Source organism: Poecile atricapillus, chromosome Z (genome assembly GCF_030490865.1).
Source record: "Poecile atricapillus isolate bPoeAtr1 chromosome Z, bPoeAtr1.hap1, whole genome shotgun sequence".
Classification (NCBI taxonomy): domain Eukaryota; kingdom Metazoa; phylum Chordata; class Aves; order Passeriformes; family Paridae; genus Poecile; species Poecile atricapillus.
In genome coordinates, this window is record NC_081289.1 from 25,040,885 (window position 1) to 25,068,836 (window position 27,952).

General features: G+C 40.2%; 1 protein-coding gene across 1 annotated transcript in view; it reads right to left on the reverse strand.

Annotated features, from left to right (window-relative positions):
* Positions 1–27,952, reverse strand: part of LOC131592959 (myosin-9-like) — a 70,215-nt gene that overhangs the window by 27,298 nt on the left and 14,965 nt on the right. Inside the window, exons 2-10 of the mRNA XM_058864949.1 lie at positions 26,938–27,290; positions 21,984–22,140; positions 11,764–11,791; positions 10,937–11,030; positions 5,872–5,964; positions 5,110–5,173; positions 4,493–4,591; positions 3,471–3,614; positions 436–531 (exon numbers count right to left, since the gene is read on the reverse strand). Coding sequence (XP_058720932.1) covers positions 436–531; positions 3,471–3,614; positions 4,493–4,591; positions 5,110–5,173; positions 5,872–5,964; positions 10,937–11,030; positions 11,764–11,791; positions 21,984–22,140; positions 26,938–27,270 — 1,108 coding nt within the window. The 5' untranslated portion in view covers positions 27,271–27,290. The remainder of the gene's footprint in view (positions 1–435; positions 532–3,470; positions 3,615–4,492; positions 4,592–5,109; positions 5,174–5,871; positions 5,965–10,936; positions 11,031–11,763; positions 11,792–21,983; positions 22,141–26,937; positions 27,291–27,952) is intronic.

Consider the following 27,952-nt stretch of genomic DNA (forward strand, 5'->3'; position numbering starts at 1 on the left):
TGTACACATGCTTTTACACCCACCATAAAACTATCACCACCTTACTCTTACAGCTACCAGAATAGCAAAGGCAGCAAAGAACATTCCTTAAAATCTGATAATATAGGTTTGAAGGAGCAATACTGTAGCTCGTTTAAAACACACACTCCACATATTCCAGTAATCCTTTTCATCTGTTCATCACGTGTACTTCCTGCCTAGCCCTGACACAAGAACAGTGCCACATTCCTGCCCATGGGTGGCTGCAAACACACGCCTGGCAGAACACTCTGTATTTATATGGAACACGCCAGCTCCTCTGACAAATAATTCACCCTGTGGAAAAACAGGACTCCAGCATTCCATACATACTGCAATACATTCTCCCTCTTGCATGAACTTCCTGTGGGCTTTTTTGCTGCACTTTTCTTTGGTGTGGGGGACCAGATTGGTTACCTGTATTGTCTGGCATAGAGGCTTGGTCTGTATTACGCTCCTTCTTGAAGACGATGTTGCCAAGTTGAAGAACACCTGAGATAACCTTCAGCAGACCTTTTAAAATAGTAACAATAATAACAGCTTAGTATCAGACATCACCAAAAGCCTTGATATGACCCAGTTATCTTTTCTAAAATGGTTAAGAGACCCATCTCAACATCCCAAAAATCCTTCTGAAATTTAGGAAAAAAACACCACAGGCCATTCCTCTAAATTACTCCCATCCAGGACAAAGGACTTGCCTTGTCATTCCTTTGCAAGACTCCACAGCCTAGAAATTTACCCATTCTCAACATCTCTATTAAACAGTCAGAGACAGGACTGAGGGTTAAGTGCCATCTACAACATCTGTCTGTTTTAATAAAACACTTTTTCTCTGCATGAGGGTCAAAACTCATGCAATAAATTTGATACTCAATTTTTCTCAACAGTTATTGCTGAACAAAAGAGAGAGACAGTTAAGGAGTACAACCCAATTAAAGATTTTGTTTCTTTAACCCTGTAACACTTTCAGTTCCCTGACCAAGATCTGTAATCCTTATAAACATTATAATGTATAGAAGGCAGCAGGATGTTGGCGAAAGTGCCTGTACTGTAACTATTACTAATTATATGCTGAAGCACCCCACCCCACTGCTAACGATGTATTCATACTCTTCAAATGATGCACATCAAGAAAGCCAAACCATCAGATGCCAAGACAGGGAAGATGGTGTCAATTCAATTTTCACCATGTATAAATCAAAGCTCATTGCATAATAGCTTCCAGTTGCCTTGAGCAAAGTAAACTGCCAGTCACTTGAAGGGGATCTTGTAACAAAGATATTTTTTGTCCCCAATTTCTATTTGTTTATACTGACTTTGGCTGGGGTAGAATTTTCTTCACAGTAGCTGTTATGGGGCTTTGTTCTGGATTTGTGCTGGAAACAAGTCTTCATAACACAGGGATGTTTTAGTTACTGCTAAGCAGTGCTTAGACAAAGTCAAAGCCTTTTCTGCCTCTCCCCACCAGTGAGAAGGTTGGGGGTGCATAAGATGGGAAAGGACAGAGCCAAGACAGCTGACCCCAACTGACCCAAGGGATATTCCATACCACATGTCATCATGCTCAGCATACAAAGCTGAGAGAAGAAGGGAGTATGTTGGGAGTGATAATGTTTGTCTTCCCAAGTCACTGTGTGACGGTGCCCCGCTTTCCTGGGAATGGCCAAACACCTGCCTGCCCCTGGGAAGTAGTGAATGAATTCCTCATATGGCTGTGCTTCACTTACATGTGCAGCTTTTGCTATACCTGGTACACTGTCTATTTTGATCCATGGGTTTTCTCACTTTTACTATCTTAATTCTCTCTCCCATCCTACTGGGCAGGAGTGAATGAGCAGCTGTGTAGGGCTTAGTTGCCAACTGGAGTTAAACCACAACACTATCACAAAAAGATTTGTTTAAAGAAAACATCCTTTTGATAAGAGAGTGAACAAAAGCTCCATATATGCTACACTAGGAGTAACAGAAAAGAAATATATGTTTGTGACTGTCTCACTCCGCTCTGCACTGGTGCAGCCTCACCTCAAGTCCTAGGCGCAGTTTTCAGTTTTGGGTGCCACAATATCAGAAAGATATAAAGCTACGAGGGAGTGTTCAAAGGATGGCTATGAAAACGGTGATAGGTCTAGAGAAAGACATAGGAGGAGTGACTGAGGTCACTCGGTTGTTCAGCCTGGAGGAGACTGAAGGGGGACTTCACAGCAGCCTACAGCTTCCTCACAAGGGAAAAGTGGAGGGCCAGGCACCCATCTCTCTGGTGACCAATGAGAGGATCCAAGGGCACAGCATTAAGGTGTATCAGGGGAGGGTTAGGCTGGATCTTGGAAAAAAGGGCACTGGAACAGGCTCCGCAGCAAGTGTAAAACATTAAAGCTATTTTTGCTGTAGTGCCTGAAACTAGTAACTCATCTACATGACAGCAGAGACATATCCTGGAGCATACATTAAAAACAACTCAAAAAACTGAGCATAGCAAGACACCCTGACTATGAATCAGGCTACCATTTCTTTTATTTGGTTTAAACAAAATTCTCTTCACCTCCATACAGAAGTTTCAGCCTCATATGATTCAGGATATCAAGAAATGTATTAAACTGTCATTAACAACAGCATGGATTTTAACAGCTGGACTGTAAAGAGCAGAAGGCACAGGTAAATAAATGTCCCCTTACAGCCACAAGAACTGTAGCCTCCAGCAGAGGAGGTGGTGACCTCAAACCACAACAGGTGCTTGCTTCCTTCAGTGTAGAGAGTAACAGTCCTAGCTTTAGAAAACCATATACATTTCAAAAGTGAGACTTTGCAGAACACTGATTCCCAACCAGTGAGGCAGATCATGAATGAGAGAGCAGAGCTCTGGTGAATACATATCACTGCGCTTTGTGCTGGCTGCACGCAATTCTATTTTCACTGTCATGCTACTGTGCTCCCAGAATCAGACAATATTAATTTCTGATCAGCAGTTCAGTGTTAAGCTGGAAAGAAAGGCAATATGACCAGCCCATTCTAAAAAGGACTAATCCAGCAGTGGCTGGATCACATACTTTAGAGCCACTGCTAAAGGATAGTGGGAGCACACAAGCCATGCATTGCGTAAGAGAATTCTTATATCTTGGATGTGTTTTTCATGAACTGAGTATAAAGCCTCAGACTGGGAACAAAAACAGTAAGCAGAGCATGTTTTTATTAGCTGCTTTCTCTAAAGTTAACTGTATAACCTGAAACTGTGCAGATAAATCCTGAGGTGGGTCACTCCAAAGCCACTAAATTTTGTTACTTGAACACTGTTCACTCTGGGCAGGGGGAGCAGAAATAGACACAAGCAAAACAAAACCAACAAAATCCCTAAACAACAAGCTAAGAAATCAAACCAAAACAATGAAAGAACATCAGCACAAAAAAGCTTGAGGCATGGCCTGTTCCACCTTTTATTTCCTGCATATTCATACCTATCTGCTCTTCATCTGGGATGCCCATGATCTTCATTGCCTCCATGGTCTCCTGAAACATGTCTTTGTCTTGCTGACCTGGGATCGTGACATGCCCATTGGAAAGGAAGCGGTACTTGTTGTAAGGCTCCAGCAGCAGATCATCTTAGGAAAGAATTGAGAAAGAAATTGCTATGGATTTTCTTTTTTAACTGACGACAAGTTATCACTAATATCAAATTTCTGACTTGCATACACTACCAGCTCGTGGATGAATCTAGGATTAAGCCCAGTTTTACTTCAGGCTGAACATTTTAAGTATTTTAGATAAACACAAAGTTTTTCTGTATTATTTCTTGCCATTCCTTCCTCTGGACTACTCCACCAAGGCAGTGGCACTCATCATTAGGTCCTAAACCGGTAAAAAGCAGGGATTAACTTGAAAGTAAATTTGCCTTTAATTTCAGATACCTTATTTGTTTCAAGTCAGATGAAAGTTAACACATTAACTCTTGAAACAGTAGCAGCTATGACAAAGTACTCTCTTTGTGTCATTCCTACAATGTGTCAATCCGATCCAATCACAGCTCTTGCACAACACAGACCCAGATTACCAGGCAGAAATATTAAAACAAGGTGTGCTGGGATCCCAGACTGCTAGAGCTGCTTAGAGGCTTGCAGACTTGCTCCACTCAGTTATAGGTTGTGCTTCACAGCAGGACCATTCCTGCACCAGAATGGTTTACATCCTGCAAGACTAGACTAAACACAGGACAGTGATTTAGATAAGGAAGGGCGTAGAGTCATTGTTGGCAGGGAGACAAGTGCAGGAAGGAACCAGAGAAGCAAGTTTTCAGGAACTGAAACGTGCAGGGGGAGGGCAGATGGATGTATGAGTGCATGAAAGAAGTGGTGGAGAGCTGACCATATCCAAAAGGTAGAGAAGAAGGAACTGTGAAGGAACAGGTCCTTGTCTACAAGTGTTCTGAACCCTCTGTTGTTGTAGTTACGGGATTCCCTCATTACAACACAATCATACTTACTCTTCAAATGCTCCCCTGCCCCAGAAAGCAGGTAGTAAAAGATGTGGAAGGTTCTCTCCTCTTTGGCCTGGCGAATTGCACGTGACTTCTCCAGCAGATCTTCAGAGAGTCAAGGCACATGACAGAACATATAAATCCCTTCCTATTCTGTGGCAGGAGAAAAAACTACCAGATGTTCTTCTCATACCAATTGTCAGGGGTATTGACTTAGCAATCATTATCAGTCAACAACCCATTGAGCTTCTAGTCTCAGCCTCAGCATCAGTCTCTGAACGATGACCATGGTAAGAGACAAAAAAATAGTGGCCATCAATCCCCACTTGCCTTGGACAGAAGCAAGAATGACTTAGGAAATTCTACACCCCAAACTCATATTGGTGCAGTTTATGCTTGCATTTCATCTCTTACGATTAGAATTCATTCATTCAGAAAAGATCTGCCCCATGATCACAAAATACTGTTGAGGAAACAGGAGACTGCAACAGTGATCTTGATAGCAGAAATTTAGAGTGCTTCCAACTGCCTTCCCAACCTAAGTCAGCTGTGAAGAGACTGCTAGGTACCATTCCTGACACCTCTGGAGCCTCGAACCTTTCAAGGGGTTATAGAAAGGATACAGGTCTCAATATTGGCTCCAACAATGTAGCCGTTGACATCAAAGTTGATTCTGATAAATTTGCCCTAAGAGGAAGACAATAGCATTAAAATTAGTATTATTTGTGTATGGTAACAACAGTACTAACAACAGATGCAAACCTTCTCTTTTTAATCCAGGAAAGGAAACTCCAAACAGGTCAGGCAGGTTTTAGGCAAAGCCTAAGGTTAGCCAATAGGCAATGCCTGCTGATCACAACAGCAACTGAACAAAAAAAGACACCAAGCACTTCCAGATACTTCTGTCATTGTGACAACCTACAACTCACACTTGCTATGCTTCAACCTAGATTTCCCACAACCTGGGTCCTTTCAATTTCACCTTCAATTTTACCTTCACAGTTGAACTTCCTTCAGTGTTAGCATCAACCATTTTCATTTTTCTCCACCTTCCCCACCTGCATCTCTGATGTTGTCCAGTGCTCTCTAGAGCAAGCAAAATAAGGACGACTATTTGCTCTCTAGGATAAAACTAACTATAATGATTACAACAAAAATCAGCACAGATGATCCTGGCACAGGGTCTGGTTTCTTCATTCTAGAGACCTAAAAGATATATTCTGGATAATTCACTGAATGGAATTAATTTCCCAGATTAATTTAAAGGAAATCACTCAATTACTCTATCCCTGATAGCAATTCACCCAAAAGCAGAAAACTCTGGAAAGTGTAAAATACACTTTTGATGCACGTTTTGAATACACTCATGACATAATAATACTCACAAATCTTGAGGAGTTGTCATTCTTTACTGTCTTGGCATTTCCAAAGGCCTCCAGGATGGGATTAGCCTGGAGCAACTGTCTCTCCAGTTCTCCCTAGAGAGAAATCCAAAATTAATAAAGTAGGTAGTGGCTCACTGCATTAACCTTGGGTCAAACCAGTGCTGCAGTTTCAATTCACACTAGTTTGGCATCTGTTGCAGAGAAGCCATATTAAACCTTAGGAGATGATCACTTAAACCTTCAAAGGAGACTCATTAGTTATCTGGGTTAAACAGAAACATTCATAAATAAGCCTTATTCCCTTACTCCCAGTGTGTCTTTCTGTTAGCAAGAAGCCCTTCAAAGTCACTTGGCTGTAACATCCTTCAGAATTCCCAGGGACAAAGTGAAAATCATACCACCATCCAAGACCAGGCCCTCATTCCAGAAGTGTACTGCCACTAAGGTTGGAAGAGTGAGGTAAATCCTATCTTGCTACTTAAAGACAGCTCTGAAAACTGCGCACTGCTACTAAGATTAATAAGTTAGTCTGAAAAGGTCTAATGTTTTATAAAAACCAAACACAAAAAGCTTGCACTTTCCTAAGAGTCTACATCTTACAAAGTACAAACAAGCAAAAATCTCCTTTGTAAGGAGGAACACACAAAAAAGAGAATTAGTGGTATCCCACAAACTGCATGATTGCTTGCATTCTGCTGCCATATTCACACACTCCTCCCCTCAAGGAACACAAAATGCTGGAATTCTAGAAAAAGAAATTCAGAACTTTTATCTCTGCCCAGTACTAGACCATTGCAGCATATACACCTTTCCCTGCAGGCTCATGTATCCCTAGCTCTTTTGAAAAATTACTTGTCCTCTGTGCTAAAAGCATGGAGTTCTCTATATTTCAAGATCAACTAGAAAGCTTCTGGAGACACAAAATTACAGTTTAGATTAATGTTTCTCTTTTTAGCAGTTATCAGTAAGTACTCAAGACTGCCTGTGCATAACAGATGGAAATGAAGTTTGATTTGTGAGAACTGGAATTTATGGGGAAACTATTTCAGACTACTTCTAAAGGAAAATTGTTCCCATTTGTTCTCAAAGACAGATTAGTTCTTACACAGTGTCTCTAAAAATACAGGCAATAAAAAAGAGGGGAAGATATATGAGAAACTGTACAATGAACTGCAAGTCTTTATTTTTTACTTCCACGATCACATCACTTCACGCTTGCAAAGCGCAAAGGCTGAACAAGACCCCCAAGCCCTGGTGGAACTGCACATACACAGAAGGAGCAGCTGCTGCAAACACCTTCATTCACTGTCAAGTAGATGTAACAAGGGGCTTAGCCCTGGTAAGGGAACCTGAGCTGGGACATCACCTGTCTCACAACAGACCCAGCACCCACTACGAGGAAAAAAAAACCTTGAAACTAGGGGTCAGTCCTTGAAACTCTGTGATAGTCACATTTCCCCTTGTGTTCTACCACATGTACTGAAGTTGGAATGTTCTTCCCTCACACCATTCTTCTTCCCCATCTTGCAGTGCAGTCCTAGGCCTCTGTTTCTAACTGCAATTTTTTACTATTCAAGTGAGAGATGACAGTAACACAGCACTTAAACCCAACTATGGAACAAGGAGGGAAGAGAAATCAGGCTTTGACATCAAATCTATTTTAATTATGTGGCTAAAAATAAAACTGAGACCATACTAAGCTAGACAAAGACTGGAAGTTTATGCAAGTCCACATACAATAGACCCTACTGTTACTTAGTACCTCAGGAACTAAAGTGTCTTTAGTTTCAAGTAGGTGTTGGTAAATTGTAGTTTAGAAGTGATTAGGTCTCTTGAAACACCAAGGAAGCAATATGCATAGAGAAGGCCAGCTTGGCCTCACAGCAATATGAAGTTCTGGGGAAAGGAAAATGCTGAAGAGTTGGTCAAATCACTGAGCTCTCCCGATTTGCCTCAGCATCATAATATCACAGTGGGAAAATCTGAATTCTCAGCATGCCACAGTAACAGCATTAGACTAAGTGTCTGCAATTACTGTACCCATTCCTCACTGCATGCTGTCTTTGTCAAAAAGGCAATTCCATTATGTTTAAAAATTTTTTTAGTTTTTGGGTAGAGTCTGTTGGGGTTTTTTACCTTATATTTTGATGGTCACCTTTCACTGATGGAAGACACTTCATTATTTTTATACAATGGGTAATTTTGCAAAATCAAACCCTTACAAGACAGAGCTGTTTATCACAAGCTTTCTAAAAATCTTAAGGTTCCTATAATTAAAATGCTGCCAATCTCCTGGCACCTGTAATTGCCATTCCTTAACCTGAAACAAATTTATTTAACACTTGGCATGCACTTGAAGTATGTGCAATATTCCTCGTGAAAACAGAAGCAGAAAAAGCTACTGGGTCTGTTAGTCTGTGGTTGGCAGTTCCCAACACTCTTGAGCATGCTCTCTTTCTACTGCTCTGAAATCACACCAATTTACAGCAACTAAAATCCTTGATATCTACCTTGTTCTCTGAAGTTTTTTGCATCTCATGCACTTTTTGAAATGTTTTCTAAGCAAGATAGAAGTTTTTCCAGCTATTTATTCTTGAAGAAATGCATCCAGAAATCACATCTACCTTTAACAGCATGCAATTTTTAAAAAATTATGGGGGAGGCTGTTTGCGTTGTTTGTTTGGTTTGTTGGAGTTTGTTGTTTTGTTTTTTGCACTTTGGGGATTTGCTTTTGTATTCTTCTCTGCAGTCATGTGAGAGATTACCAAATAACTAAATCCCAACACCAGTTGGCGGATGGGGGAAGGAGAAAGATCATTTTTAACCGAAGTTTTGTTACAAATATTTAAATATTAGCTACTATTACCCACAAATTTCCAGTTAGATGCAAACACACATCTTGAAAAATCATTACATGATTTAAGAAGACAGTAGAGAAGCTGAAATTAAATATGGGAAAACAGTGATTTCAGCTTCCATAAATAGAAGTTTCAACAAATGAAAAAAAAATGTTTCTATAATTAGATTTTGAACACCCCTCAAAAGGAGCCTTAGTGTGCTCAGAAGTCACACCATGCAGTAAGAAGCTTATTTAGCTGAATATACTAAAACACTGGGAATGGTGGAATGCATCACTACCTCCAAAACAAGTGAGATAGAGTTAAATATGTTTAATAAAACTGATTTTGCCCTGATACGTGGAAAAACTCCAGTTTACATCCAAAAGTTCATAGTAAAGAAAGTACCGCTACTTTCTATAATATCCTTTGTTAAGATCTGAGTCTAAAGACAAAATTCTTTCATGACCACCATACCTGAGATCCTCAAAAAATTAAACATATTCATCTTCATAAACTCTTATATTCTGATTCCAAGTTTGCTCTGTAAAGAAGTGTTGCAGAGAGCACTCACTGCTGATTAACAAAGGCCTCAGCTATAAATCCCCTCTGGTAAGGTCAGTTTAGCCACAAAACGTGGGCAGCAGGACTTTTTGAAAAAATCAAAACTTAGGAAAAAAAATTAAATATCAAACTTGAGCAAATCACCAACCAGTCCAACTTAGGACTGTTTTATTCTCCTAAGCAGACTGCCTGTCCTGCTTTGGCGGTTCAAATTTTACTAATGGACAAGCAGTGGAAGAATACTTAACTCAACCCCATGATTCTATTTTCCACGCTTAAAAAAAAAGAAAAAGGGAGCATGTTTCTAAATACAGCTACTGACAGACCATGGAAAAAGCCTTCATATGTCTGAAATTTTGGCACATCCAACTTTTTTTTTGGTAGAATTCCAGAAGTTAGTTACTACTATGTGCATGCACACATACAGTGTGCCTGAATGCAGAAATGCCTTTTTATTTATACACTCTACATGCATTAGATATGCCTACACATTAAACTACTATTGGAAAACTTGTGTAGAGATGCAGTAGACACACCTGGCACTTGGCTTTCATTAATGAACATTTCCAATGTGTTCAGATCCGGCTAACAAGCCCACAGTCCTCAAACACCCTGGTTAAACACTTAACTACATCAATCTTACTAGGAACACCACACACACTATATGCTTAAGATTCCAGGAAAGCCTTGTCTGGTCCTATTGCCCTGGAGAAATACTTCTAAAATGGTATGTATCTGGGAAAATCCTGCAAGAAAAACCTTAAAAGCAAACTAGTATTGAGCACAATTCACAAGTATTCTTGATATCACTACAGTCTTCAACTGAACATCCTTACAAAAAGATTACTGTGCACCACACAAAAAAAAAATAAAAATTGTGAATTGTCTATGGATTTGCTTTAGCTGCAGAAAGTGATATTGGTGTGGAGTGAAAAGCTGCTCAAAAAAATCACACAATGGGACAGAAAATGCATTCCTGGTGCAGAACGTGCAGTAAACGTGCAGCTCACCTACGAGGATACAACTGAAGAATTCGGCAATAGTCCATCGGGGGAGAGGGAGGGGGAAAAAAATATAAGTGAGACATCTTTCAAGTCCTCCCACCATCATCACCACCCTCCTCTCATGTGCTGCTAACAGTTGGCTGTTTTCCCCCCTTTTAATGATTTCCTACCATTTCTAAGTTTTCAGCCGATGTCGACTAGCCTATCAATGTATTCTCCCATTTTGAGACAGAAAATGTAATGGCCAGACCTAATCTATAATAGTACAGAAGAAATGAGAATTCCTCCACAGAAGGATCAGTTTTAAACTCTCTAGACTGGTTAAAAGAAATACATCCATGTGAAAAACATGAGTACAGGTGATGCATTTATAGCAGCTCTTGGCCCATGCACTTGCCCACAAATCCAAGGGGTTGTGGATGAGTTTACGCCCACTGTAGATCCACCGAATTCAAAGGAGTTATGACTTTGAACAGTGTTCCCTGACTTGCAATTTTTGACAGACTTACTGTTTCATAGTTCACTGACCACCTCAATCCCCTGACAGATGTTAACATCTAAGCTTCTGCTGAGCAATATGTCTTTTACCAATATCAGCCAGTATATATTTAGTATCCAAAGTCAGCAAAGAAATAAAGCATCATTAAACCTAGGTCTTACCTGGTCTTTTTTAGACTTATGCGAGGAAGCAACATGAGCCAGATACTGAATGACCTTCTTGGTGTTCTCTGTTTTACCAGCTCCAGATTCACCTCTAGAAAGAAAAATCTGCAGGTTATCCACAAACAAGATGTAAGGCGACATTATCATATTTCTAATCCCAAAAGGGCTACCGACATCCTTAACTGCATTCTGGCCATTGCAGCACCTCCCTTAAAACCAAGGGAAAAAAGCTGGGCTGCAACTGGACTGCAACATGGAAGGCAATAAAGAACTACACTTTCTAGTCACTTGGATACAAAGACTGTCAAGTGGCTGAGGAATAGCTTGGAGGCTGCTGTAGAGGTTGGGGTGAAAGGTAATGAAGTAAATCTTTCAAACAGAACTGTCCTGACAGCAAGAAGAAACATATCAATTCCTTAAGCATGGCTGAGGGCCAATCAATTTTACTGTGTCTAGAAGACAAACTGCTGCATCAAGAGTATCTGTTACTCTATCAGCCTCATCAGTATGCATGTACTTAAATGTAACAGCTGCATCAAATCTGAAGGATCACTCCAAGCCTTTTCCATTGACAAAGCTGTATTTCTTTAGTAGTTTGAGCACAGGGGCTGTTTCAAATCCACCCTTCCCCCATTTATTAGAAATATTATTTTGAAGAAGGAATTACATATTGGAGGAACTGTACTGGGACTTTCCTTGACTCTCCATTTTTACCTAATTCTGTAATTCCACTACCAGCATTTAACATTAAGAGACTCCTTCCACCAAGAACGTAAAAACACAAACTTTGACATGCAGACAAACTGACAATTGGAAATACTCACGTGCAAAGGATGGACTGATCCTCTCGATCTAGAAAAAATTTTAAAAGAGTAGTCAGACTAGAACTCTGAAAGTAAATTTCTCTGACAGAATGAAATTAATACCAAAGACACCAGGAACTAGTAAACACTGACAACTATCTTCAGAAACAAAGCCAAGTAACCCCTTCTCTGGCAAGACACCCATGTCCTACTGTATGCCAAAGTATAATGGCACCACAGCAATTTAGTTTTCTTCATCCAGAAGGAATATAATTTGCAATACAATTTTTCTACAAACACTAGAGAAGTCTCCTAGTGAATGATGCTTTACCACACAGCTACAGTGTGATGTGCATCTACTTGTTCTTCAGCCCCTATTACAGTAGGCCCATACTGAATTACAGAAGTTATCAGCAGAACAGTGAAAATTGAAGAGGTAGGGGAAAAGTGGGACAGCAACTGTTACAAATCCCAAAGTGTCTAAGATTCACATCAAATAGATGCTTTCAGACTAAAACAAACACTGGAGGCTCGGTGACAAAATATTTGTTGCTTATTTTGCATAGACTGGACCCATAAACTAAAAACACTGTGCAGCAGCCTACATCCTATACAGCTGATTGTTTGAGGCACCATCCCCTATTGCATTTACACAGCAGTTAGTAACAATAGAAACCTTTTCTTTTCCATGTTGACATACCAGCAGACATACTAATGCCTGTGTTCAATTCCCAGCTGTGGATATCTTTCCAGTTACAGAACTTAATTCATGCAGCCCATTCACCACTATCTTCTCCCACATCTTTAATCTCCTGTCAGCATTCACCTATGATTCCGCTTCATTATGCACAGTCCTGACCAGTCCTTCCACCACACCTTCATCCCACAAGCTCCTGCACACACTCCACCGATTCTGCCCTGCTTCACTTTCATCCCTGCACCCCACCCTGTGCCCACCTACCCCCAACCCATGTTCCATACCATTCCTTCACATCACCAAGAATGAGCTGGGAGCACTAGGAAGACTGGAGAGTGTCTGTGTCTACACCAGAACAGCCTCAGTAGCTGTTCATCACAGCCTCAGTGTAGTCATCACAGAGACAGTGAAACATGGAAGAGGTGGGCACAGCAAGCCATTGACTGATAGCCCACAAGAGCCACTGGGGCACTCAGAACACACTCTGCCACCAAACTCAAAATCCCCATTAGGCTGGGTTTTTTATTTGGTTTGATATTAGGTGTGTGTTTGTTTTTAAATCAAGACCAGAGGGACTCCCAGATTATTCAGTCTGAGAAGCTCAGTAACACAGCAGCAGTTACGATTTCATTCAGACATTGCCACTTTCCTTTTTCTACACATTGCACTGGACTAACATCTACCCTCTAAAGAGAGAGAAAGAAAGCCTCAAACATCCATGACAGTATGCAATTCACTGGATCTCTCCTAATTTTTTTTTCAGTAATTAGTGACCGCCAACAGTATGTTTATGTGACTATCTCCACATTTTAGCTACTGGTTCTTTCTATTCTTTCTCCCCATAGCTTAGAGAAACCAAGCACACTCAGTATTCTTCCCACCAGACAGTACTTAGATGATATAATTAAGTCACCATTCAAGCTGTTTTGTGCAAGATAAAGAGACTGAGCTGTAATTAGGGAAGGCTTTCTAGTCTGATAGATTTCAAGTACCTGAAATCTCTTTCTGTACCCTTAAAAACTGCTGCTGCAAGCGCATTTAGCATTTCAGTACTAATGTCATGAATGCCACATTCATCATGAAAAATCTCCCGTACACTCAGTTTGCACATATTTATGTGAAATAAGGAAAGCTGGCAAACCTAACAGGTTTGAGATTCCATCTTAAAATATTCTGAAGCCAATAATGGAAGCATAAGGTTCACATGCTACATATACGCAGCTCCTGCTCTTAAGCGTCTTTACTGGAAACTGATTGTATGTAGATGAGCACAAAAAACGAGAGGAAAACAATCTGCTTTTTTACTGTTGAGACTCAGAATATTACCTGTCATTACCCTGCTAATACTGTTCTCAGAAAGAGCTGATCAGCCCCAAGGCTGGAAGAAGGAAAGCAGAAGAAAATCACCACTCAAACAGTTTTAGACCAGCCAATTCTTAAGCCTTCAAAACTAGATACTGCAGCTTTACTTAAATTGCATATTCATTTTTTCAAGTGCTGAATTTATTCACTGCCTTTGAGATACACACTCCTTTTGCTGAAGGCCAGGCCAAGAGTAGATGTTAGCCAGCTCCAAAGACCTCACACATTCAGGTTCCCAGTGGGTCAAGGACTCAGCAGGCACATGCCAGCCCTCTGCATGACTGGGCACTTTGAGGGTGGATCAGGGGAATAACTAATGACTCATTTATGGATTGCCTAAGGAAATGTATTCTTCGGTAGTACAACACCTGAGTACAATTCTGCACCACAAAGCAGGTATGTGAAAGGACAAGACTGTGCCTCTGAATAACATCTGACTTTCAAAAGCTTGAATAAAAACAAACAGTTCACTTGTCCAAAAGAGGTTATGCTCAAATTCAGGTACTAGAGAGGCTCTTCTAAGAAGTTATCTGAGAGAAAGAAAAAAAAAAATTAAAAAGATAACTCTAAATAAGGAGCTCCTTATTGCTGCTAACCAGCTCTGATCCTGGAATTATGAGGTGGGGCTTCTCAAACAGGCAGTGGAGCCCCAGGCACTTGAATAGCACCTGCCTTCCCATTTCCATCCTAGAGATGATCCAGCAAAAAGAATACCAGTAAGCAGACAGATAAACTGGCTGCCCAACAGAAAAAGAGATGATCAACATCAGACAATAACACCAAGCAGCTCTTTGGCACTGAATACTTCTCGATCCTGCCAAGTTTTCTCATACTTGATTGAGAAGTTCTCTCCAGCCTTTTTCCAGTAAGGCAAGGTAGCCACAGCACCCTGGATTGACCTTAAGGAGTCTCAAAAGGGCAAGGCACAGGATTTTCCCCCACCTTAACACAAAGCAAGGTATTGAAAGGTGGTCAGGCAGGAAAAGTCACAGACGGTGTTCGAAATCCTCTTGGCATGAAGCTTTCCTCCCCCAACATACTTTTCTGGTGGCCCACTGCAGCTGCCTTAGTCACCTCTGCTTTAAGTCAGCAGGAACGTACCTGCGAGTGCAGGCAAGTCTCCGGGAGCACGCAGACACTGCCATAAAAGGCAACATTCCTGTTTGCAATCCGGGGGAAATTCTTTCCCAGGACTGCAAAGCAGCAGTCATTGGGATAGCTGGAATTCTTCTAATTGTGTATAGACAGACAACTCAAATAATGTGTTGAGCAACAGGAAACTGGAGCCACCAAAGGGGCAGAGAGCTAACACATCCAACGCATAGCTCGTAGATACTCTTCAAATTAAGAACAGTTTCAAATGCCAATATCCGTTCTCCATATGATACTAACTTGTGCTATCATGAATCAGAATTCAGTTGTCCAGGCAAGAGGCCACCTCCACACACCCCCCCCCCTTTTTTTTTTTCAAAGCATCATTCAACATGGGCGTACTGTGCTACTTCAGTCAGCACTTGCCTTTACTTCATTGTCAGTTGTGCAAGCAACCTACTCAGCAAAAGAGAATGTGCTGGGTACCATAAACTCAGTTGCTTATAATAACACAATCAAGAAACGCCTGATTAAAAGAAATCTGCACCTGCTTTTCAATCCTGAACAGAGTCACTTATTAAAAACAATCCAGAATAACAACTCATTAGTTAATTATAGCAACAGTTCTGTATTTCAAACCAGCTGACAAGGAAAGCTTTTTATCTGGGCTCTTCTTCAGCTCTCATCACCATAGTATTCAAGTGATCACAAGACACAGCAGCCTCAAACATCCAGAAATTCAGGAAGTAAAATATCCTTCAAATTTAAACTATACAGCAGTATGGTATAATAAGATCAGTAGATTAATTTTACTATGTAAAAAAAAAACATAATATGTAACTTATTCTTGACTTCCTTTAGTCTAAGAATAAAACACTGCATTTAGACTGCTGACTGCTTCAGCTTACATTAAAACCTTCAACCAAAATTTATTTTCACAAAAAGAGACATCTTTGTACATAGAAAGTACTCAACCAAATATACTACTGCAAAACAACAGATGTGAATGAATGCTGAACTGCTGTGGTCAAATATATTGGCATAATTGATAAATTAATACAGCTCCAAAGTCTCGAATTTTGTTTTCAAATGTTTTGGGATGAGAGAAGAAAAAGGCTAGGAAGGCTAGAAGAGAATGTGCAATTTAAGCTCTACATCTGAGTTGCAGAACATCCTACCAGGCCTTTATCACCCACTTCCTCTGCATGAGTGACTCTCGTTTCAAGCCTGTTCATCTCCATAAAAGGAGAAGTAATATAGCATTCACACAATGGTGACATCACCTCTGCAGCTAAGAGGAAGTGGAGCTGAAAGGCAAAGGCTCGGCTTGCAGTCCCCTGCCTATAGCTGACTCACTAAGGCTAAAAGCTTAACCATAGCTCAGGGTACCACCCACCTCCTAACCACGGGCGTCTGGCAGGCCGGAGCAGCCCAGCCCCTCCGCGTTCCCGTTACTGCGCTGCTCCCCAGCACCCGCTGCACGCCTGCAGCCCAACCTGGGCTGGGCTGGCCAAGATACAGAGCTGACCTAAAGCAAGAATTACTCTTAAATGCATCTAAGTGCTTCGACCACTCAGTAGTTTCAGCTCTTTACTGCCTCCTCAAACTTCTCTTCCAATATCAACGTAATTTTTACATCCTATGCCGTGTCCTTTCCTCAGGGCTCTTAACACAGGAGGAGCTGCAGGGACCTGACACACTGTGCTACACCGAACAACCCCACTGGCATCAGACCTAATCAGGTACATTCACTGTGCTGCTTTAACCTACATGCTGCCTTGAATGGGATCAAAAACACTCCAGGGGAACACCAGAACAGAGCCCAAGAACCTGTTTTTGCATTGGCATCTAAAGAACGTACTACAGAGAAGTTTCAAAATGCTAACAACTATCATCAAGTAAAAAAAGAAAGAAAAGAGAAATCAAATGAAGGAGAAACATAGCATATCCAAGACAGCTCTCAACAATAGGGCTTCAAAGTGTTTAAAAAAAAAAAATCAAACATGAGAAACTTGAGTTGGCAGGAATACTCTAGTACCAAAATTCAGCGCTGCATTAGCTGAAGTTTGAAAACAGTTACAAGGAGAAAAGTAAATTTCATTTTTCAAAATGAAACGTATTCTACAGGGTCAAATGCAAATATTTATTCCCTCAAGACATTTTTGGACTAGTGCCCATATCTCCCTTTCTCTAGCACTCCTTAACTGGATCTGGAGATAGCAGAAAACACGTTGTATGCTGTAATTTTAGGTTATGCAAATGTTTATGAAGTTCTGATGGAAAAGAAAAACTAGTATACAGCCTGCAAAAAGCTCAGGCAGCTCATGATATTAAAACAGTGAACTGCAGGGAGACTGACAACTGGGGCTGAACCATTACATAAGTGACTGCCAGAGAACTCCTGCTCTGGTTTACAGGAATGAAGCAAAAAAGGGTGTGGTAACTTACTAAAAAACAAGTGGGCAACCAGACTCTTTTTTAGCTCCCTATTCTCATGAAAACCGCATCTCAAGACACAGATTTTTAGAGCTGCATTTAGAAATCTCAAGTAATTCAAAGCATGTAAAACATTTCTTCAGGAAATTAGAAACAATGTACATATTTTCTTGCCATTTGCATCAAAACAAATATCCTCTGTAACTAGCATCCAAATTTCATGTTGCCCTTTGCATGAGAAATTTGAACAAATCTGAAAAACACACTTGTGAAACCACAGGCTATATTCTTTTAGATTTTAATGGAAATTGAATTTGACCTTTAAATGCAACTTGAAAGAGATGTGTGTCTCCACCTAATCAGAGCAGGTCTCAATTGAGATGCACTGACAGAATATTACATAGAAAAGAAAGATGCACTTTGGTGTAGTAGGGCATTATACAGTGCAGTACAGCAGCCCCACGTTAAGAAGCAAGCTGAGAAATTATTTGGCAGCAAGTTAAAACAGAAGAGTTCTGCTAGTTTGGAAACTTAGATAAACATGCAAACATTTAAGAATTACAAACAAAACATCTGAAGGTCTATATTCTATAGATCTAGATGAGTGTCTTTTGTGAAAATCACAAGTGGTCCCAAGGTGCATGTGAGGATCTACAAAGCAAGTGATTTGTCTTACAACATGTAACACTGTGCTTCCTCCCTTACTGTAACAAGGTCACTAAAAAAATCATGAAGTTACTGTGCTTCAGAATTATTTTTTTTTAAACACCAAACCCAATGACTACCTAACTTCCAAGTGAACACCAGCACAGTTCTGGCTGCACAGGCTCGTTGCAGACTAATCCATCAAGGTCAAGGAGGGTTTAACCATTGCTCAATGATTTTCAGTTTTGTTAGGTGAAACATTAGGAGCCCTCAGGTAATGTGGAGAAAACTGGATAAGAAAAGAGATGGAATACATTCATTAGCTATGTGCTGTCTATTCCCTCTCCTACCTTAGTTGAAGAGGTCCAAGCTTTGTAGACCAGAATAGCCATAGTGACCTAACCTATTACAGAAGTTTCAGATACTTTTCAGGACATTAAAACAGATACCATGCTCCAGATACCAATGAAATTTCTATCTTCTATCACTATCTGACACAGAAAGTTCTCCATGTGCATTCCAAATAGACAAACAGGTGCTGTTTAACAGCTTTAAAAAATGTTTTTCTAAATTGAGGCCCTGGAGACTGTGAATTGGGGTAAAGAATGTACCTCCTCAGTATACATCTGCTGCATTAGAATAATGATTTGTTTGCTCAAGACACCACTCCACTTGCAGGCACTGTGTTTCAATCTTCAGCACCAGAAGAATAATTTTTCTGAAAGCAGATCTCAGTCTTCTGGCATCAAGGTTACCCAGGGACCAGAAACATTAAGACAAATGGTTGTTTTCTCTAAAAGCAAAATTTTACACTTTTTTGAGAGCTCTTTTCTTGAAGCACAGGAAGTCTCTCCAGGTAATACGTAGCAAAATAATGTTTTCATCTCATTTCTGGGAGTCACAGTCTTGGGTCTGAGAAAGGAGGGGGAAAAAAAACCCAATAACAACAAACTGCCCACTCTGAACATATCCTTCACCATTTTATTTCTTCAACAAAGTACTTCCAGTGAAAATTAACAAAAACCAAAATAATCTCTTGGAATACCTAAGTGCCCTGGCATTTCTGTCAATGAAGTAACCAGAAGATACAAAAAGAAGACCAAAGCTCACCCACAGTGCATCAGCACAGATGCCTGAAAAGGGTTAAATAGTTTGTGGATTAGCAGAGGTTGGAACAAAACTCTCATCTTCCTCTCCCTTCCTGATGAACTATCCCTTTGAAAGCCTTGCTTATTCGAATACCATAAGTTGACTGAAAACCAACAAAAAAATAAAGAAAAATATGATCCCAAATCAATTAACACACAAAGCTTTTCCACACTGTCAGCTTAAGAGATAACTATACCCTATGCTGACAGAAATCAGAGTCAAGTCAGCTTGCTATCCTTTTCCAGGCCATGAAGGATTCCCAGTCTTCAGGGCTCTGAAAGTAACCTAGGGAAGGCAGCCTAATCCTAAATGCCTCTGGCTCATGTGGAGCACCCGACCCTTTCATCTTCTATTCTCTGTACAGATTCCTGCCATACCACTGGCTGCTGCACCAAACCTCCCCCACCGCTGAGCAAAACCAAACCAAACCGAGAAAGTGGAATAGGAATGTTGCTTTCCATTCCCCTCCAGGCTAGCCAGGACTAGAGACACTGCAACAACCTACTACTCACCCTCACTCCCAGTAGCAGACACTGGAATGCTATTGCTACCCTTTGAAACAAGGAAATAAAGCAATAAAAAACCCTTAAACAATCTCTAGAGGGTCTTGTAGCACACAAAGGTACCTGTGAAGCCACACAGAAAACTCTCCAAACCCAGTTAAATAGATCAAGGCAGGCTAGTTCAAAATCTAATTGGGAATGATGTCACATCAACAAGCATTCCAGAAAGTCAGCAACAAGGTACCTTAAACTAGGCAAAGAGCTGGGGTAAACCTCTACACTGCCAATACTGCTGAGAATACAGCATAGCTAGAATTGTTCTGGGAAAGGCAAACACTCCAGCAGACCTCATAGCAACTTTCCCATGCTTGGAAAACAGAGGCAGGGCTTCTCCAGCTTTGTACAACAAAGCAAGTCAAGTCTGGGACTTCCAAGTTTTAGACATCATCCAAGCGGTGGTCTGACAGACCTCCTCTTTTCAACAGGAAAGAAAATACCCACATAGATTAATCACTACCCCTGAACCACCATCAGACCAAGGTCACCTCTCCCCTGATGCAGATTTGAACTGTTTGGGTATCTTCTGTCACATACTGGTACACTTGGCATGGATGAAGGACAAGATGCAGGCACATGCACTTTCAAGTATAAGGGAAATAGACTTTTTCAATCTCCTCACAACACCGGCAAAGAAACTGTTTCTGATTCTATGTAGAAAAGATTTCTTTCTAGGGAACAGGAATTTTGGTACAGTTAAGTCAATGGCTTGTTTAACAAAAATACAAATTAGTGCTTGAGCTAACAAGGAAGAGGCAATGGAGAGAAGGAAGTAATAAAAGAAGGAAAAGTGTAATGAGGTATTACACTTTCTGCATTACAACATTCTGCCATGTATAATACAGGTGGAGCAATTGTTCTTGACCATCATGGCAGATCCAGTCTTTCTCTAGGGGAAATGAGATCCTTTAGAGGTCCAGGTTCATGGGTTTTTATCTTCTGGATACAGCATTCATTTCAGAGTAACACACCAGAAGTATGTCTGTATTTCTTTGAGACCTGCCACATCTTCAACAAATTGCCACCAATGACTGCCACCTGTCCACTTCAGCATGTCTGTGTGCTGACCCCTCTCCATCCTAGGCTTTTATAAATACAGATTAATACATTAGCTCACCCCTGTGCTCTGCTCTGCATGGCACCAAGCTTTAGCAAACTTTATCAGCTTTCTCCACACCAAGTTTGTTGGAAGCCACTAGGACAGGTGAGTGGATAGAGATTTTCTTTCTTTCCACTCCGGGAATCTGTATTATTATAGTCCTCCTATGCTTGGAGGTGCAAGTGGTAGCAAGGGCAGGTGAAAAGCAGAACTCAAACTGAGACTAATGAGAATTTTAAAGCATGATTTCATTATATCTGGACTTCGTTCACAAATGTGAGGCTAGTGACAAGATCTAGGAGGAACATAGACCTTAATCATTTCTAGGCAACAAAAAGGATGCAGTAACATTCATAAAGGCATGCCAAATCAAACTGTCCTTTACACCCTTTAAACCTTACAAAGTGTGCCTCCTCAGAAAACCCAGGTACAAACAGGAAGTAAAGCACAAAATACCTCCACACCTGAACCTCTCCAAGCATCACACTTGCCACCACTGACTCTGTGAAAGACCAGGAATATGCACAGGGCATTCAGAGTACCATATTTAGAAGGTCTTAAGCGATAAACAGGTAGCAGATAATATCCATAGTACTCTTGATTCACAGTTGTATAATGTGAAGTGAAATAGGTCTATCCACTTCTTTTATTCCATGAAAAGGGAACAGATGTACTTAATATTTCCTGGTAGTGAGTTTTATTAACGAAGTCAGAATATAAGCAAAACAAGTCTTGACAGTAAAGCTACCACTGACCACCACATTTTGAAATATAGGTTATACTAAGCTTGTTCCCCCCAACCAGATTGTGCAACTGGATTTTAAGCTGGCTTTTGTTACAAGCCTCTATCAAACAATACACATACCTGCCCACCTACAGCTGTCTCAGTTCATAAGCTCATCACTGAGATGGAAAATTTTCTACCTCAGTTCTCATTGCCTGCTTCTCTGAACCCCACACATTCACACCAGCCTGTTCTTTATGTCAAATTTAGCTCTCACCAGACTTTTTATAAGGTTCTTCAATCAACTAGAGCAGGAGAAAGCTATTCACCTGAACACAAAAGCTGGTACCAAGTAGTGTCTGTAAGCAAGGACAATAATGCCTTTTGATAGCAGTGAGTTGTTGTTCTCCTACAGTGTTTTGACTGCAACCTTGATTTGTGATTTCAACAAGAGTCATTATCTCAGTCAGCACTCACCTTGCATCATGCTCCTGTAGGCTGTGTCTGTGATGGCATAGATATGAGGGGGCATTTCATGTCTCTTTTTGCCTTTGTACATCTCCACTATTTCTTCTGAGTATATGGGCAGGTTCTTGTAAGGATTGATTACCACGCAGAACAGGCCTGAGTAGGTCTAGAAAGAAAACACCCCAGCAAATAGAGACAGAAATTAAAAATGTTGCATATTTGCATATTTTAACAGTAAATTACTTGGAAAAACAAATAAATCAAACAGTGCTTTTTAAAGTACTTCTTCCAGTGATGCCATATGGCATGCTTCCCACTAAGCAATATTAAAATCTGAGGAACAGCTAAAGTCCTATAACCTTGAGCAGTACTCAACTTTTCCAAGTGTGCACTGAGCATCAGCTGGCCCATCAGTCAAGCTGATATCACTGGCTCCCCAGCTGATTAACAGTCCACTAGGACTGGCTTTTCTTCCTTTCAAACTTCCCATATTCAAAGCCAAGTGCCATTTCATTATCTAATGTAGGTGCTTAGCTCCAAAATGCATACATTTTATGTTCTGCCTCATGCTTGATATGGATTTCTCTAGTAAATGATCACTAAACAAAATAAAACCTCAAGCCAAAATAGGGACTAAAAGAAAAGTAAGACCAATGTACTCCTGAGAGGTTTTCAAGACCGCTGGACCATGCCTAAGGCAGTGCTATCCTGTTCTGAATGGGAAGCTGGTTTAGATGGCCTCCTGAGCCTGAACCCTCCAAGCCTGAACACTTTCATGATTTATAATGTAGTATGACTAGAACTAGATTCAAACTGTAAGGTCAGCAATGTATAGTATGTTCAGTAGGTATGTTTAGAATGCTCAGTATTGTTTTGAACCAGTCAAAATAGAAAACATTTCTAAAGTAGTCCATGCTAAAGGAGTCAGCAATATACACCAAAGCTTACTTCAAATTCATATCAAATGGTTAATTCATTATCTACAATAGCAAACTTCAATTTTTCAATTAGTTTCCACTGGCTTGAATTGCACAGTTCTAATGGAATACAACTGTCAAAACAACACTTCCAGTGAAAATACTAAGTTTCTTTAAAAAAAAAAAACAAACCCAAACTTTGATATCTGAGTACCTAAAAAAAAAGAAAAAAGAAAAGCCCAACATTTTTACTTGCAAAGGGAATAAGAAGACAAGAGGCTTCTTAGATATTCCCTAGGTATTCTAAGAATAGCATTCCAAGCCCAGCTCCTGGGGTTTAGAGCTATCCTAGTTCCCTGTCAACTTTAGAAGCAGCTGTTTGAAACATCTGGAGAGGAGCACCTTTCTACAGCAACTTGCAGTGCTACCGGAAGACAGTACATTTGGCACTTTTTATTTCTATTGCCAAGATCTCTTCTATTGTTTGCTCAATGAAGAAAGAGTGCTTTGGAGCAGTTAAAGAGTTCTCCACAAGGAGCACAGAGAGTACTTAATCAGATTTAGCTCCTTAGCTAGATAAAGGTAAGGATTAGACTGCAGTGATCAGAAGGGTGAAAATAGCATCTACTACACAGTTTGTGCTCTTACATCCAAACTTTCGACATGCTAGCTTAACACTAAGTAACAAGTCAACTCTTATATGCAGCAGATTCAGATATAGATTCAGACCGATGTCCTCCAGGAAGCAAGTTTTTCATAGATATTTAAGGTTTCTTTTCCACATCCCAACATAAACAATCAAGATATGCTTCCAGACCTACTATTTTTTCTATTCATTTTTTTTTAAACATTTGAGGAATATTTGAATGACTTACAGAAAATACTAAATGTCTTTCCAAAGTGGAAAACTATTAAAGTTGGCTAAAAACTTTTTGGCACAGTACTTCTAAAGTTCCAGGCAGCTAAGCTTCCATGAGACATTCTAGTCAGGTTAGGTTTCAGGTAGTGCTTGAAGGGAACAATTTAAGGAGTTTACAGCAACCAAGCCAGCAATGTCAATTCCTTTTGCCTCAGCTTTAGTTCTTCATCAAGTCTGACAGCACTTGCACAGCACAGAATAAAAGCTGAAAGTTTGGGTGATGCTTTCCTGACCTTTGCCACACCGGTGGAAGACAGAGTAGGACAAAGAGACAGAAATGAGTCAAAGCAAGGGTAGCATGCTCACAGTGCACACAAGTCCACAAGAAATGTAGAGTTTTCTTAGCTGTATATGTGTAACTCTTCATGGCTGTGACTGCTGACAAATTAGAATGGTTGCTTTTCAAGTAAGTAGACCGCATGACTAAAGCCACCCTATGGATGAGAGAAGCAGTTTCAAAAAGGGAACACATTAATTTCACTTAGAGTGATGAAGCCATGAAGCAAGTATGCAAGAAGAAGCTACCACCTTCTTCCAGCATTCTGCTTGCCAGGAGAAATACCTAAGGGAAGTTTCCATGCAGAATGACCTCAGCTGTGTGAAGGAATAATTCTGTCTAATAAACAAAGAGGGGTAATTAATCATGGCTGGGATAAGCAACCGAGTACGACCACCAAGTCATGACTGCTGGTCGAGCCCACTGCCAGTTTCATACAGGAAGCAAGTTGAATTGTATTAATAAGCAGAAGCTGCCAGCCCTACCACAAGAAGACAAGAGTTATCTTCATCTTATTAAAGTACAAATAAAGACTGATATGCAAAATCCCTGAATTGAACCCAAGGTTCCAATTGAAAGGCTCATCTATTATAAGCATAGCTGGCTTGGAAATCAGTACTTTGTCTCAGACATTACTATCTCAAAATAGAATTCTGGCATTATCTTTCACTAACTATTTCAAGTGACACACACGCCAAACTGGAACGAGTTTTATTTTTCTAACTGCTAAACTAGCTCTGAGGAGCTGAAAGGACCATCTGCAGCATGGCACAAAGATGACAGCATCAGAAAATTTATTTCCCATTAACAGTTAACTTCAATAAAATAACTGGAACATGTACGATTGAGCTTTGAGTTTCACACTGAATACAAACAAAGCAATTCAGGTAAGCAAAAATTATTCACAAAAGCTGAAAATTATCTTTTGATAAAGGATTCCAAATAGAAAGGGTTAATATGAAAACCAGTCTATTAGCAAGTCATCTCAGTGCAGAACAAATTGATGTGTGGAAACAGCAAACTGGTGTTTGGAGTCAAGCTCTCAGTTCTTGAACTGTTTGGCACTCCTCACTCAAAATTTGCCTGCACCAGCAATAAGATTTTCTCCCCTTCATATTACAGGATGGAAAGACAAAAATAAAGATAAAATAATAAAATGGAAAAAAGATAATAACTTATAAAAAACACAGCCCTGCTGCCAAATAAGAAAGGAAGTAGAAGAACAGAACTAAACTATGCTTGTGATCTTTCCAGAGACATTTATGCTGGAGATGCATTGCGTGTACTCCCTTTCTTGAAGCGGATTAATGATCAACTAACAGCCACTGCAATGAAAGTATTTTAAGCCTTCCCATTAATCTCCTGACTTGCTGAGAACTGCTGACAGGTGAGATCAGTCCATTTCACAAGTGCACAGGAACACAGTTTTGGCAAGACTAAGATTCTGTAATAGAGAAATACTATGCAAGGTTTGCTTGGGTGAAGGGTGTGGAGATTTTTTACCAAAAAATCTTACAGTCTTCTTACAATCCAATTAAAAGAACTCAATTAGTCACAGACTATGTCTGAAATTTCAGATGGTATCTTGCAAGATATGTGAAACAGCCCATTGCACAGCACGCAACAGACTTTGAGACACTGCTGAATTATTTTCAACAATTATTATATAACCTACCAGTGTTTCCTATTCTAAAAATGCTACTCATGGATTTTGCATGTCCTGTTTCATCTGAATATCAATATTTTTCCATCTAAGAATAGATTTTGACCAATAGTAGAAGGCAGAAGTTAACTACAAGAATAATAAACTACATCACCCTCCAATCACACTAGCTCTCAAATTCTGACATCAGACTATGGAAGTCAGACTAAGTTTATATCAGCCTTGCATCCTTCATATATTCTCTGATAATTTCTCCAAGAGTCATCTGTATGCCTTCATGACACTGCAGAAGAACAGACACAGCACTAGTAAGTCATGAGTTTCTCCCTAGTCCTGTTTTAACCAGACTTTACATTACCAGTGAGTTTAATAACTCATTCTATAACTGCAGAGTATTAATAAAGCAGAAGATAGCATGACCAACATCTGCTTGCTAAACATAGGCAACATGAAGAGGAAATCAGAAGGGAACTGAAGAACCAGGTCAAGGTTCCAAAGTCTCCTTCCCCACCTTTCCCTATTTATTGCCTTTGGTGTTCAGTGAAGTGGCTGCTGCCTGCTTCTTTGGGTATGACCTTTGGTTCCATAAATGGTATCTGTTATTTACACAGCAGTAAAAAGCAGGAACCGCTGCTCTGCTCATTTGGGGATGGAAAGAAAAGGAACATTTCCTATTTGTAAGTACATGCGGGCACACATGGTCCTTCTCTAGTAAGATGCTCTGAGAGCCACACAAAAAGCTTGGCACTAGTGTTCTTTCTCACTGAAGCTCCAGACATGGAAAACACATTTCAGATGCAAGGTGGATTAGGACTGTGTTGTTGTTGTTATCATTATCATGATTATTAGTATTTTGTTCAGATCAGACTCCCTCTTTACCACTATCCAACTGCTCCTGTGTCTTGCTAAGAGAAAGTTAAAAGGCATTCAAAACATCCTGCAAACAGAGACACTAAAACATTAAAGCCAGATTTACCATAGCATTCCTTGAAAGCTTCAACATTAACTAGAGGGAGATTGGCATAGTTTAGTGAAAAAATTTTAAGTAGAGGGAAGAAGGTAAGTAACTTGATGAGTTGTGTATAGGGGCAATGAAAGGCTAACATACATTTTGGAGCAAAGCAATTACAGTAAGTTCACACAGTATGTAATCAGGAACTCCTGCCCCAACAGACAAGATTACTTACATAGATCAGTCCTGAGTAGTATCTCTCCTTCAAGTTGTGAAGCACAGAAGCCTCATTCAGGCACGTCAGCTCTGCCATATCTTCTACTTTAGAGAATTTGGGGGGGTTCATCTTCTGGATGTCATCCTTATTTACTTTCACTTTCTTCCCATTCTCTGCCAGTTCCACGATGGCTTCATCTCCTACTTCTTCCTTCAGGCTAGCTGCCTCAAACCCATTTTTCTCTGAGGGAACCCATACCAGCTTCTTAGCTGCCCAGTCAGCCTGAGTCAGGGGGTTATTAATGATGTTTTTGTCCACATAAAGGTACTTATCCGCATCTCTTTGCGACATTGTGGTTTACAATTGGGGACCTGTAAAGAGAGGGGGAAACAAAGAAAAAGGTTATTTTTGAAGCCTCAAATTGACTTGCAAATTCCTAGAGACAGACAGGCACATGCTAAGTACTCTGAATCCCTGGTCATCAGAGCATGCCTCTCCCTCCTTTAATTTCATGTTAGTAAGCACTGCTCAAGTTGTCAAACTTCCAATAAGGCCAAGGTTTTGTTTGCCAAGAGTATGAAAAAAAAAATCAAACTAGCAAGCAGTTTTAAAAAAAACCCAAAACCTACAACAAAACACTGACCGTTAAGCATTTGGAAGCCATTATTTGGCAGAAAAGAGGAAGCATATTAAAGTGGCAAGCACCAAACAATTTGTGCCAATCTTCATAGCATCAGACACTATGTCAATAACATTCAGGTCAAAATTAACCCTTCACTGCTCTACTTGGTAGAGATATTGGCTCTGAAATCAAATCCTAAATGTGTAATCAGCACTTTTACTTTGTATCTCCTTATTCTGATAAGCTATAAATCAAAAACCACAACTTCTCAAAAACGTCAGCTACCAACCTAGAATATGGGGTGCACTTTGCTTCTAAAAGATAGCAGTAATTTGCAGCCAGTAAGTAATTTGCCACCAGTTAAGACTGATATTAGATACTTTCCATCACCAGCTCAGTAGTAATGCCCAC